Source organism: Myotis davidii, unplaced genomic scaffold (genome assembly GCF_000327345.1).
Source record: "Myotis davidii unplaced genomic scaffold, ASM32734v1 scaffold130, whole genome shotgun sequence".
NCBI lineage: Eukaryota > Metazoa > Chordata > Mammalia > Chiroptera > Vespertilionidae > Myotis > Myotis davidii.
In genome coordinates, this window is record NW_006285040.1 from 3,720,843 (window position 1) to 3,734,171 (window position 13,329).

At 39.2% G+C, this 13,329-nt stretch overlaps 1 protein-coding gene across 1 annotated transcript in view; it reads right to left on the reverse strand.

Annotated features, from left to right (window-relative positions):
• Positions 1 to 4,404: 4,404 nt before the first annotated feature.
• The window catches only part of LVRN (laeverin), a 58,021-nt gene continuing 49,096 nt past the window's right edge, over positions 4,405 to 13,329 (reverse strand). The window contains 3 exon segments of the mRNA XM_015558447.1: positions 4,405 to 5,024; positions 9,178 to 9,253; positions 9,584 to 9,606. Coding sequence (XP_015413933.1) covers positions 4,884 to 5,024; positions 9,178 to 9,253; positions 9,584 to 9,606 — 240 coding nt within the window. The 3' untranslated portion in view covers positions 4,405 to 4,883.

Genomic DNA, 13,329 nt, shown 5'->3' on the forward strand with positions numbered 1-13,329 from the left:
AAAGTTAACACTGATGCATTTCTAGTACCTAATCCTCAGAATTTATTCAAATTTTTCCAGTTGTCCCAATAATGTCATTTATAGCAAAAGAATCCAGTTCAGAATCACATTACATTTTGTTGCCACGTATCTTTCTTTTCTTTCATTCTAAAGTGGTCTTCCATCTTCCTTTGACTTTCATGACCTTGACACTTTTGAAGGATATTTTGTGGCATGTAACTCAATTTGAGTTTGTCTTATGTTTCCTCATGATTAGATTCATGTTATGCAGATTCATCTGGGTTATAACAAAAAGTGATGCTGTATTTTTGTCATTTTGTTTTATTAAGTGGAACAAATTTTTTATTTATCCCACTGTGACAATGTTCACATTGACTTATGGATTAAAGTACATCTGCCAGTTTTCCCACTGTACATTACTTTCCCTTTACAATTTATCAGTATTTTGCAATTATGTATATATTCCTCATCAAAATTTCAATTTATTCATTACTTAGACATATAAGTATAGATTCATGAATCCCTGTTTTATTCCATTACTGTCTTTATTACAATACTCAAATTTTCCAATATTTGATTAGTGAGGGCCCCCTTTAAACTGGCTTTTGTGCCTTTGATATGTCCTCAAGATTCTTTTAACAATTCCTTATCATTTAGTACAAAATGATATTCCATCTCAAATTGTCCTCAGCCCTGAAATCATCCACTTCTCCAAGAAACCCTGGTTCTTTTAGCAGAATATGGCATTTAGAAGCCAAGATCTGGACACTAAGGTGCTCATTGTTATTAACATGTTGCTGCTCCCAGGCTTTATCAGTTGAATACCTAGCTCTATATCTATATTATCTATATCAATATAGCTATATTTCTATATCTATAAATCTATATCTATATATCTACATCTGTATTCCTATCCATATTTCTATATATTATTAACTATAATTACATATCTATGTAGAGAAAGAGCAAGGTAAGTCTGTAAACACATTTACATCTATATGTATAATCCATCCATGTATTGAGAACTGTGAGATCTGTTCACATCAATACCTCCAATTCTAATCCAAAAACAAAGGGTTTGTCCTAGTGTTTTGTTTTGTTTTTCCTTTTGAATATCTGCAACTCTCTTCCACAGAGAGAAAACCTGGATTCTCTTATCCTATATAATAAAGAGCTAATATGCTAATTAGAATGACCATCTGGATGACCTTCCAGATGAAGCCACAGGGCTGCGAGGGCCAAGACCCTTGCACAAATTTTGTGCATCAGGCCTCTAGTCTCATATATTTCCTTATTGGCTTCATAACCCTGTGGTATCCAAGCTCCCATCTCTGCCTCTCCCTCACCCCATATGGATGCCCCCCTCACTCTCTTCAGTCTCTAATATTTCATGCTGGGCCACCCCACCCCTGCTCTAGATCTTCTCTTCTCACCATTTGGGCTTTGACTGCTCTTGTTTGCAGCTTCCCTGCATAGAGGTCCTTCTTACCCTGTTTGGCTCTGACCCTTCATGTCATAAGCTGCCTCTCTGCACTGTGTCACCCACTGACTCTTCTTGGGCTCTGACAGCCAGTGCCAAGCTGCTCCCACAGTGTGGACTCCCTCTTTGCCCCACTCAAGCCTTTCCACCTCATTCCAGGCCACAGGCCAGCACTGCTGTAGAAGCCCCTTGCCCTGCCTCACCTTTAGGACTGACTCTTTTGAAAGAAAGGGAAAAGGAAGAGTCCAATGAACTCCTATGCGTTGTAATGAATATCTTTGCTGAATTTTGTTGAATTAGAGAGATCAAGCTGGAAGCAATATATGTGTGGTTTCAAATGCTGCTGACTGCTACACAATTCTTTGTGGAGGCGCCAGCTATATTTAGTTATAAGCACCCTTAAGACTTTGCTTTGGATATATTTATTCGCTAAATCTTGGATGAAATAAAGATAGCATTTATTGGGGTAAACGGGAAAAGTAATCAAGTAGAGCTCCCTTTTAAATCTCATCTTATTTTGCTTTTTCATTTGTTCCTCAGAATGGATTTACTGTACAGACAGATTGGCCTCAGGGTTTGAATTATAGAGGACCTCCAGTCTTCAAGACTAAGGCATTTGTTCTTTCACTTAAAGTCATTGAATGTGTTTGAGCAGAAAAGAAGCATGAGATTGTGAGGAAAACTTTAATTTCTAATTACCAAATTGAAAAAAAAATGAGTACATTGTATATCTTGTTAACTTTTCTTAGGATGAACAGTGTAAAGAGAAACTATTTATAGTTGGGGTGCTAATAGAGAAGATGGCTTATTAGTTAATAAAGTATTTACACCATTTAGATAAATCTGGCTCAGTTTTATTCCCTGACTTACTGCTGTCACAATAAATTCATAATTACTTCTTTTTATACAATTATTAAGTACAATTAAGTACAATAGAATAAAATGTAGCCCTGCCCAAAGTAACTGGCTTTATTCAAGCCAGAAAACAATTTACATTATTCAAAATTCCTTTTCATATTTAGAGGAAGGACTATTAACCAAATACTTGAGCATTTGACTTTGGATAAACACTTCCAGCACTATTTAATTACCACAGAGGCTAAGGTGGGATGTGAATTTTTAGCAGATGGTCTGAATCAGGCAGTGCTTGTGCTTCTTGGTAGGATCAGGCAGTGCTTGGCATCACCCAACAACAGGCATCAGAGCTTGCTGGGGCCCCAAGTGTCAGCCTCCAACTGCCCTTGGTGGAATGAGAACACAGTAGGGTAGGAAGACCAAGGACAGAGGGCATGGTCAACCAGGCCGCGGTCACTGAAAAGGAAGGAAGACAGAGGAGCCTGAGGGAGAGAGGGAAGAGCTGGAAGTGGAGGAGAGAAGGAGGAGGAAGAGAAAAGCACTTGAGAAGACACGTGACGTGGTTATCAAAAGATGAGATGGATGATCAGCGGGGGGAAAAAGGAAGTATAGAAAGAATGCTTAAGGAAACATAAGATATCTCATACACAACGATGTGAATACATGGGGATATTTTATTGGTTTAATTTTAAATTTCTAAATTTCAAGGAAAAATTTTCTGAGCTGTGATCCATGGTCAAAACTGAGTAGAATGTGCATTGGTTTGTCCTCATGGTTATCTCATAGCCTCCACTCACACTCAGGGAGCATCTTCTTATGAAGCAAATGTGCAAGTGAATTTTTGTATAACATTTTAATTTGTGGCTGCATTAACTTATATAAGAAATAGGGAATAAAATCTTAAATCACACTGTCTTGAGTTTATTTAACATTAGAGGCCCGATGCACAAAATTCGTGCAAGGGGCGTGGCCCCCTACACCATGGCAGCTGCCTCTGCCTTGGCCCCTGCCACCACGGCTTTGTCTGGAAGGTCGTCCGGAAGGACATCTGATCTAATTAGCATATTACACTTTTATTATTCTAGATATTTAAAGACCTTTCATTGACATATTCCTTAGTTTTTACAATATTGCTCTGAGGTAGAGAGGAGATCTGTAGTTTAATCCCCATTCTACAAAATCAAAGTTAAAGCACAGTATTAAATCAGATATACACAAACTCTAGAGTAGGGTGATTTGCCTTAGCTGTCCTGGTGTTATCAGGGATAATAAAACTAATCTAATTCTATACATTGTGACTGATGAAAATGTTTAAAGTTGTCCAAACTATAAGTAGGTTCAATTTGGCCAAATGAAACCACATTTCAAACTAATCCCCTGAGTGCAAAGCTGTGAAGAGTATATTCTGGTTAGCCTGTTAGTTTCATTTCTCTTTATTTGACCATCTCCGTTTGTGCTGAAGATTAGCCTATAATTGCTATTGTCTGTTGACATATTATTTTTGCTCATAAACTTTGGCTAAAAGAATGTCCATTCCCACAGGAAAATACAGTCAAGAGCTTCAAGGCAGAGCCTTCCTCTCCAATCTGGCCTCCACACAGCAAGCCTAAAGGTACTTTAGGATCCTGTGGTCCTGGGTCTTTCTGTGACATCATACATTCAGTAGCCAGTAAGTAAAGTGTGGCACAATGCCTAGGTACTCTGGGGAGAGAGAAAGAGGCACAAGACACATTTCCTGCTTTTAGAGCAGTTCACATGGCTCATAAAATTGCCCGTTCCTTCTTTTTAAAACTTGCTTTTCTTCAGCTTTTCTGATTTTTAGGGTATATTATTCTTCTGGTTCTCCTTCTTTACACTGTTGTGTTACTTGCTCATTATTCTTTTAAATACCCTATCTAATGAAAGAGTAATATGTAAATTAAGCATCACTCCATGACAAAGATGGTAGCGTCCTTAGTGGCTGGGGCGGGATGCTGGCGGTGTCGCCCTGGCAACATGAGTCCAGCATCTGTGCCCCGGCCATGGGGAGGGAAGGAAGGGGAGGGTCCTCGGGCTGGGGTGAGGGACGCTGGTGTCGTTGCAGGCTGGGCTGAGGGACTCCCCTCCCCTGTGCATGAATTTCATGCACTGGGCCTCTAGTTGAACTAAATAAACCCTAGAGTATTGCAAATCTGTATTTCCTTCAGAAAAGAATGTGCTCATTTAGCCAATGATTTAATATTCTACTGGCCTTCACAACAGAATAAGCAAGACTTTCTAAGGTATATTTGTTTTTTACAAGGCATTTAAAGTAAATTTTGTGGTTTTATAGCCCAACTTGAAGTGAAATCCCCCCCAAAAACACAGCAGTGCTGGAAAACTCCTCAGCAATCAGTGAGCTCAGAGCCAGCATGACAACAAGGGAGGAACAGGACACTGAGTAGTAAATGTGACTGAAATACGAATAACAAAACATGTGGTTTTCTAGACTCACAAAGTATTGGAAGACAAAACAGTCAGCAAACTACAGTATAATATACAAGGGGAAATGCCAAAAGTGGCCACTAAATTATGTGTTTTTCCGTAGCCATGCAGCTATCCCGGCACTTTGGTTTTTGTTTGTCAGATTTTCGTTCTTTATTGCCTGTAATTTGGCATGAACTTCGAGCCTCTGGTGCTCCTCCAACATGGGGTTGAAAAACTGCTGCAGCTGAAAGGACAAAGAGACGGTCAGGGCAATCTGACTCCTCATTTAGACAAAACAGGATGGTTCACTCTAAGTCACAACATGATTTTGCAAATGGCCAATGACAGTTGGAATGGGTGGCAATGTGTGAAGACCACCTACCCTGAAGAGTCAGATGTAGATTGGAAGCTCCATGATGTAGGAACTTCATCTATTTTATTCACTGCTCTATTCCCCAACCACCTAGTAGGTGTTCAATAAAGATTTACTGAATGCATACTAGATATTAGACAAAATTTGTGGACAGAGATAGAGTGAGACCTTTTCTTATCTCAAAAAATACTTTGCAACTTTCAAAGCTCAAAACTGGCACACAACATCTGTGTCTTTACAGATGTTATCCTTTATTTAAGAACTAGAGGCCCAATGCACAAAAATTCATGCAAGAGTAGTCCTTCCTTTCCCTGGCTGCCGGCACCGGCTTCCCTCCAGCACTTGGGGCCCAGGCTGGCTTTCCTCGGGCTGCACACAGGCACCCAAGACCCAGGATGGCTTCCCTCCAGCTCTGGCTTGGTAAGGAAGGATGTCCAGAATGACATCAGGAAGATGTCCGGTCTAATTAGCTTGTTACCCTTTTATTATTATAGATATTTAGATAGTGGATTTGTCCATTGGCTAAATTCCTTCATTGAGTCAAGTCAAGCATTAAGCTATAGGAACATATGCAATATTATGTACAAGCCAGATGCCAATTGACTAATTAGTTATATTCCTAGTCTATTTCTCCTTCAAAGAATTAGAACTTAGCACATGTGAGATGGTACCCATGCTCACAAAATGTCATTTAAACCCTAATGCACTTAAAATTGAGTAATATTAGGGTAATCAAGGCTAATTACAATGTAAAAGAAAAGGAACATTCTGAAAAAAGTAGATTAAGGAACCAGAACCTCCCACCCTCTTCCACACCTGTCCATACCTACCAGGCAGTGGAATCCACCTTCCCACAACCCCATATGATCATGCACCTGCAGTGAGTGGGAGGGGAGTAGGGTCCGTGACATTGTAGGGGGGCTTCATGTGTGCTTGAGAGCATGAGTGCGGCCAGGCTCCAACAGGGTAGTGTATAAAGAACAGAGCAAGAGAAGCAAAGAGTATATAGAAACTGTGCTGGTCTAGAAGGAGAAGGGACTCATGTGACTTTCTTTTCATCCTCTTTTTAGCAATTATTTTTTATATTATCATGTGAATTAATACATTATAGGAGGACTATTGGGCATTAATAGGTTTTTGACAAGGATATTCATAACAGCTAACTTGTTTTCAAAATTGCAAAAATGTAATCACTGCTAAATCCACTTTTACATTATCTCTCTATATAAAAGCCTAATATGCAAATTGTCCCCTCAGGAGTTGAACTGGGAGTTCAATTGCTTGCTATGACGTGTGCTGACCACCAGGGGGTGACGTGGAACAAAGGAAGGCCCTCACCAGCAGCCGGCAGCTAGGGAAGGGAGGTCCTGGCTGGCAGCCGAAGGCCCCGATCGGCCCTGATCACTGGCCAGGCCTAGGGGACCTACCCATGCACGAATTTTGTGCACCAGGCCTCTAGTTTTCAATAAACTATCAGTGACTACAGAGCTTTGGAACTTTGAAGACTGCTAAATTTATACAACCTTCATTCATTAAACAACAACAACTAGTCTTGGCCAGTATGGCTCAGTTGGTTGGATTATCATCTTAGACACCAAAAGGTGACAGACAGGTTCCATTCGCAGTTGGGGCACATGCAGGGGTCAACCAATCTCTCTCTCTCTCTTTCTCTCTCTTTCTCCCCCTCACCCCTTTCTCTCTAAAAATCAATAAAAATTAAAAATGAAAAACAATAAAATTTTACTGGGTTCTGTAGAGATAAACTACCAAGATAAACTGATACACTTTAGAAGACTCAACAGGATTCTAAGCCTTCTTTCCAGCATTTCTGGGTGTGCCCTTCACTCTCTGATCCAGGGAATCCCTGATAAATCAGGTCCTGACAGTTCATCTTCAGGCAAGCCAAACTGAAACAAAGCTAATTCCTTCAGGAATTAGCAGTTCTTCCTCTCTCTCTTTATAACAACTACATAACAGACTGCTTCTTTTTTTTTCTTGCTCAGGATCAAAATTCAGGCCTTATGTCCTAAACATTTATTTTTTTACTTGCTGGGGCAGGCTGTTGATTTTCCTTTCTTATTTACACAGGCCCTTCCTATTTTTATTAATATAGTTCCAGGCCATAGTTAATTTTTACTCATGTATTTTTTTTTTTACTTGTAATCAACTTTATTGAGATAAAATTTATATACATAAGCTTTAAAGTATACAAGTCGAGTTTGGATCTCTGTATACACCTGTGAAACCATAGCCACAATCAAGTTACAGTCCATTTCCATGGCCCACCAAAGTTTCTTCCTGCCCTTTTCAGGTCATCCCTCCTTCCCTCTGTCCCAGGCAACCACTGATTTACCTTCTGTTACTACGGATCAGTTTGGATTTCCTAGAAAGTCTCTGGTTTCTTTTGCTCAGGACAATCATCTTGAAATTCATCCATGTTGCTACACAAAATTGTTCCTTTTTTAAATTGTGGGGTAGAATTCCGTTGTGTGGATATATTGCATTTTCCTTCTCCATTCACCTACTGATGGACATTTGGGTGGTTTCCAGTTTTTAGCTAATGTGAATAAAGCTGCTAGGGACATTCATGTACAAGTATTTGTGTGGACATAGGTTTCCATTTCTTTTGAGTAAAAACCTTCAAGTGGAATTGTTGGGTCACATGTGTCTAATTAACATTTAGAGATACTGTCTGTTTTCCAAAGTAGTTTCCATGTCACAGTCCCACCAGTAGGGTAAGAGTTCCAGTTGCTTTACATCTTTGCCAACCTTTGGTATTGCCAATCTTTCTAATTTTACCTATGCTGCTGGGTGTGTAGAGGTTGTATTTATATTTTATTCTTGTTTTACTTTGTGTGTTGCTTTTTTGTAGACATTTGCTTTTGCCACTTAGTTTACCTTGTGGTTATAGGATTTCCCTTTTCTTTTCAGAACTACTCCTTCCCTATCTCAGTTTCTTTGGTTTGGGTGGGGCTGGTTCCAAATGTGGGCAAATGACCCAGGTTAGGCCAATCAGAGTATTTCCTTCCCCTTGGACATGGTGATTGGTGCATGTGAGCCAAGTAGGACCAATCAGAGTTCTGCCTTCAGGACTGGAACTTGAAGCTGGGTGAAAAGGTATTCCTTTTTCTACAACTGAGGATGCTAAGGATCATGTAAGGCTGGACCTATGTTTGCATCCATGTGAAGAAAGCCTGCCTAAGAAGAAATTCAGCCCAGAGGGAAGCAGATGCTAGAAACAGCAAGCCCCACATTAGATTCTAGAATACAGTTATAATTAAAATATGGTCTGTGTCCTCAGGGAGCTTGTTTTACCCCCATAGAGTAGATGTATGCACACACTGATTACAGTATAATGTGGTAAGTGCTGTAATAAAGATATTGATGGGATGATTTGGGAGTATGGAGGAAGGACAGATATAAATCGGTTCATAAAAAATTCCTGGAATAGGTGGTTGGAGCAGGGTCTTAAAGGATGATTAGGAATTATCTAGTCAAGGACAGGGTTCTGAAATCTAGAAAATGTAAAACAACCTAATAATTTCAGAAAATCTGTAAGTGGTGGAGTATAGCTAGAGGAAAAGTATTTGGAGGTGGTCTGTCTCTTGGTTTCAGATACTCAGTGGTGAGCTGGGCAAAAATGAAGCTAGAGGGTAAGGCAGAATCCAGATTATTAAGGGCTTCGTGTGTTAATGAAAAGATTTGAAAATTTCCTAAAAACTGCTAAGCTACTGAAGCTTTGGGAGCAGGGCAATGGCTGGTAGCAATGTGCAGAATGGATGGAGGCAAGCCCAGCCTGGGCCAGGGAGCTTGGGCCAGAGTTTACTAAAGTAATTCAGGTGAGAAAGAATGATGTCCAACTCTCAAGAGCAAGATAGAATTAAAAAACATTTCATGTACAGTCATGCACCAATGGAAGCATAGAATGTTATAATTCAGATAAGCATTTTAAGTTTAGCAACTCTAAATGACACAAAAAAGTGGCTTCCAACTTATTATAATTCATAATATCTAAAGTACTTACCTCCATGACCTGTAAATCTGTACTTATGGTTCTCCCTATTAAATACATTATAGTAACCAATGAGTGTATTCCATACCTGCAAAGCAACAAGATGCTAATCAGGGTTGGGAAATGTTTTGCAAGACAAAGCTATATTTTATTTGCCAGATAAATGCTAAGTATATAGCCCCTTTTAATTTCTATCTCCAACATCTAAAAGAAAACATGTATGAATTAGTTTACCCTCATCTTTTAATAGAAAATCTATTATATAAAAAATTCTAGCCCTGGCCAGGTAGCTTAGTTGGTTAGAGCATCATCCCAATATGCCAGGATTGCAGGTTCATTCTCTGGTCAGGGCACATATAAGAAGCAACCAATGAATGCATAAATAAATGGAACAACAAATTGATGTCTCCCTTCCTACCTCTTTAAAATCAATAAAAAATTCTATTAGCACTAAAAATATTTATATTTAAATACATAGTTTTTAGTTCACTTAAATGTAAAAAAAACTCTTCTTAAAAACAATAACAATGTCAACTGTTTTTATCTTTTTAAATGAGGTGGTTAGAATAGCTGTCACATACCTCAAATTAAGAAAATTTGTAAGGGAGTAAATATGCGGACTATGTCCCTTAAAAACAGTGGTTTTTAGCTGTCACATACCTCAAATTAAGAAAATTTGTAAGGGAGTAAATATGCGGACTATGTCCCTTAAAAACAGTGGTTTTTTTGTATTTTTTTAAAAACTCTGACTAAAATATACTGAAAGCTCATTAAAAATGTTGTATTTGTATGTGCTTTTTGGAAAGAGGATCCATATCATCTGAGATTCTCAAGGCTAAGTACGTGGCTCTACTCTATTTACATTCCCTCAAACAAGCGTGGTCACTGCAACTTCCTCCTCAGTTTAGTGCCCAATGAGAATCATCTAAAAAAAAAGAAGGCCCTAGCCGACTTGGCTCAGTGGATAGAGCGTCAGCCTGTGGACTGAGGGGTCCCAGGTTCGATTCCGGCCAAGGGCACATGCCTGGGTTGCAAGCTCAATCCCCAGTGTGGGGCATGCAGGAGGCAGCTGATCACTGGTTCTCTATCATCATTGATGTTTCCATCTCTCTCTCCTTCTCCCTTCCTCTCTGAAATCAATAAAGAAATATAAAAAAATATTTTTAAAAAGCCATGAAGTGTTGCTATAGAGAAAGAACAGATACATACCTGCCCAAAGTGGTGCTGTAGTTATAAAAGTAAATAAAGACTTTTGGATGCATTAAAAAAGAAAGAAAATTAAGATAGGGTTAATATAGACTGAATAAGAAATGGTTGAACTGGCTTGATAATTATACACACAATTTATTTCAAAAATGTATACTTGAAATTAAAAATTATAAGAGTTAATGTTGGCATACTACACAAACAAGGGTAAGAGAAAACAGTGCTTTTGTTCTTTTTAGATCTCCAGCTATAGTGTAAACTGTGTTTACTTGAGCAAAGTAGAGGACAAGAGACCGTCTACATGTAATTCAGACAAGCAAACTTGTTTCTGTGGGGAAAGTGGAAATAGTTCTTATTTTTCATTTTTATTGGCCAGGTATGAAAAGCCTGTGAGATGACTCAAGAAATTTGGCAAAATTTGCAAAGAACCAAGTCCCAAACTTAAAAAAAAAAAAAGTGGAAAACTACATAAGGTGCTAACTATGGGATTTTCTACCAGATCCAGAAGAAAGGTTACCCCAACAGGTGAGGCCCAATTTGAAGTTACCTTGGGCAACTCATAAATTGTAGAAATGAGGAATAACATAGTTAGAAGCATTGTTCTGGAGAGTAAATGAGATCATGTATGTTGTGGCATCTATCAGAGCACCTGGCACACATTCCTTCCTGATCTTGCAAGCTTCAAGGGGAGATATTTTTGAGACAGAGAGGATTTGTCACTCTTGTTGCGAGAGCAATCTCTTTGAAATATTAAACAAAAATACATACTTTATGAGTAGTTTATCTCCCCTGTAGTCAAATGCTTTCTAATTAATATCAAGACAGGAGCCAGTGGGTGTCAGCATAGTTACCCTTTAAAAAATACTGATAACATTCAATGCTAGTGTGGACACGGTGATATGGGTATTCTAGTTTGGCTTACATTCTGCCTCTTTCCTTTCTCCTTCTCTCTTCTCCCTTTCCCTGCCATGTCTGACTTCCTGTGGCAAGCATGGCCACTAAGCAAGCATGGGGCACCAAGGCATCCAGCACAATCCAGTGGCAGGTGGCAGGAATGGGTCCACTCCAACCACATCTCAACTCACGCAGTTCCCTTGTGCTCCCACTTAACCTTTTCCATTCCATCATAAAATTCAACAGAATGGAAGTGAAAATAAGTGCAGGTTTCAAGCTCAGGACTCTAGGCAATATAACAATGTTTGGAGTAGAAATCTAGTGTTGGATAAGGAAAACTGAAGATTCATTATGGGCCAGTTGAGTTTGAAACTGATTATACCTTATAGTCTATATTTAAACAAAACTAGCATTTTCCTATTGGCTGTGAAATCCACATTGTTTTAAGAAAGCTAAAAGCAACTTAACAAGGGTGATTAGGGCACCAATATAACTTCTACAACATACAATAAAAGATCACAAAAATCCTGGTGTTCCATCCCTATCCACACATTCTTCCATAGAATCTACCCACATCTACATGTACATATTGATTTTCCTGTAACCTGAAAGATGTCTTTATGGTCAGTGGAGGTTCCTTCATTTAGATCAGTGCTCAAAGGATCATCTTGGTCCAACAGTTAAATAATTACCCCTCAGAGACCAGTGCAGTGTCTGCACAAGGGAGGGAGGAGCAGGAGCAAGCTGGGATGTTTTACTCAAGCAAATATTCCAAAATGTATTTTCAGATTGGGCCTCTTGAGAAGAGTCCTGGGCGTGGTCGAGGGGAGCAGATGTTTCTGAACTGCTATTGGCAGTGTGCTCAATTCAACCCCGTGACCTCCCCTGTCTCCCCTTTCCAGAGGCCCAAGTTCCAGCCAGAGATGTGACTCATTCCAAGTCAGTCTTTTAGTCCTTCCATGTGGAAGGTGACTTTTTCCAAATCTGCCTATTCAAACCTCACTCAATTCCTTTCCTTCCCTTTGAGTCCCCAAAGCCCTCTCTCTCTCCATCTCCACATTCTAATCACTTTATATCCCCAACAACAGCTGAAACTAACTGTGTCTTATCAGAGTAAAACCAAAATACTTTATTACTAGAAAGAACTTTAGAATTAATAAATACATGTCTTTCATTTTAGAGAAGAGGAAACTAAGGCCTAAATGTTCATAGACAAACAATAAATAGATGTTCCACTTCCCGTTCCAAATGAGAGGGTTAGAGAACTTATTTTCTTTTTCTTTCCTTTGTATTGAATTTATTGGGGTGACATTGGTAACAAAATTATACAGGTTTCAGGTGCACAATTTCATAACACACCACCTGTACACTGTATTGTGTGTTCACCACCCAAAGTCAAATGGATAAGTTACTTTCTCATCTGTGTTTATCCTGATAGGACTGATCTACTAGCAAAAGGATACTTTGTTTACAGGAACATTTATAGTGCATAGTAGGATTACAGATGAAAAGGCAGGCATTTCAGACCTAAAGTGAACATGGGGTGAAGTTTTTATTACAAGCTCCAGGGGAAGAGAAAAGATACAACCCTAGGGGGTGGGTGCATCTCTGAAACCTCATGGAACAAGGGGACCTGTGGACATAATTCTGATTTATAGCCGAATTCCCAGTGAGAAGGAGGACCTAGGAAGGAGGGCATTATCTTTAACAACTTAAGCAAAAATGAAAACATCATTTATCCCAAAGGTCTTAGGGATCCCAGGGAATTTAAGGAATTTCTAACACCCTCTGAAGCAATAAACCTAGAATGATAAGTAATTTAAAGCAGGAGATAAAGACAATTTTCTCAAATTCCACTGATGAGCCTGTAATGGTACTATACAAATAAGCTTTTATCTACACATTTTTTATTTCTGATTTAAAACTACATTTTTGGTGTTGTATGGGTGCACAATGAATGTACACACACACACACACTCACACACACACACTCTCACACACTCTCTCTCTCTCTCTCACACACACACACTCACACACACACACTCACACACACACACACTCACA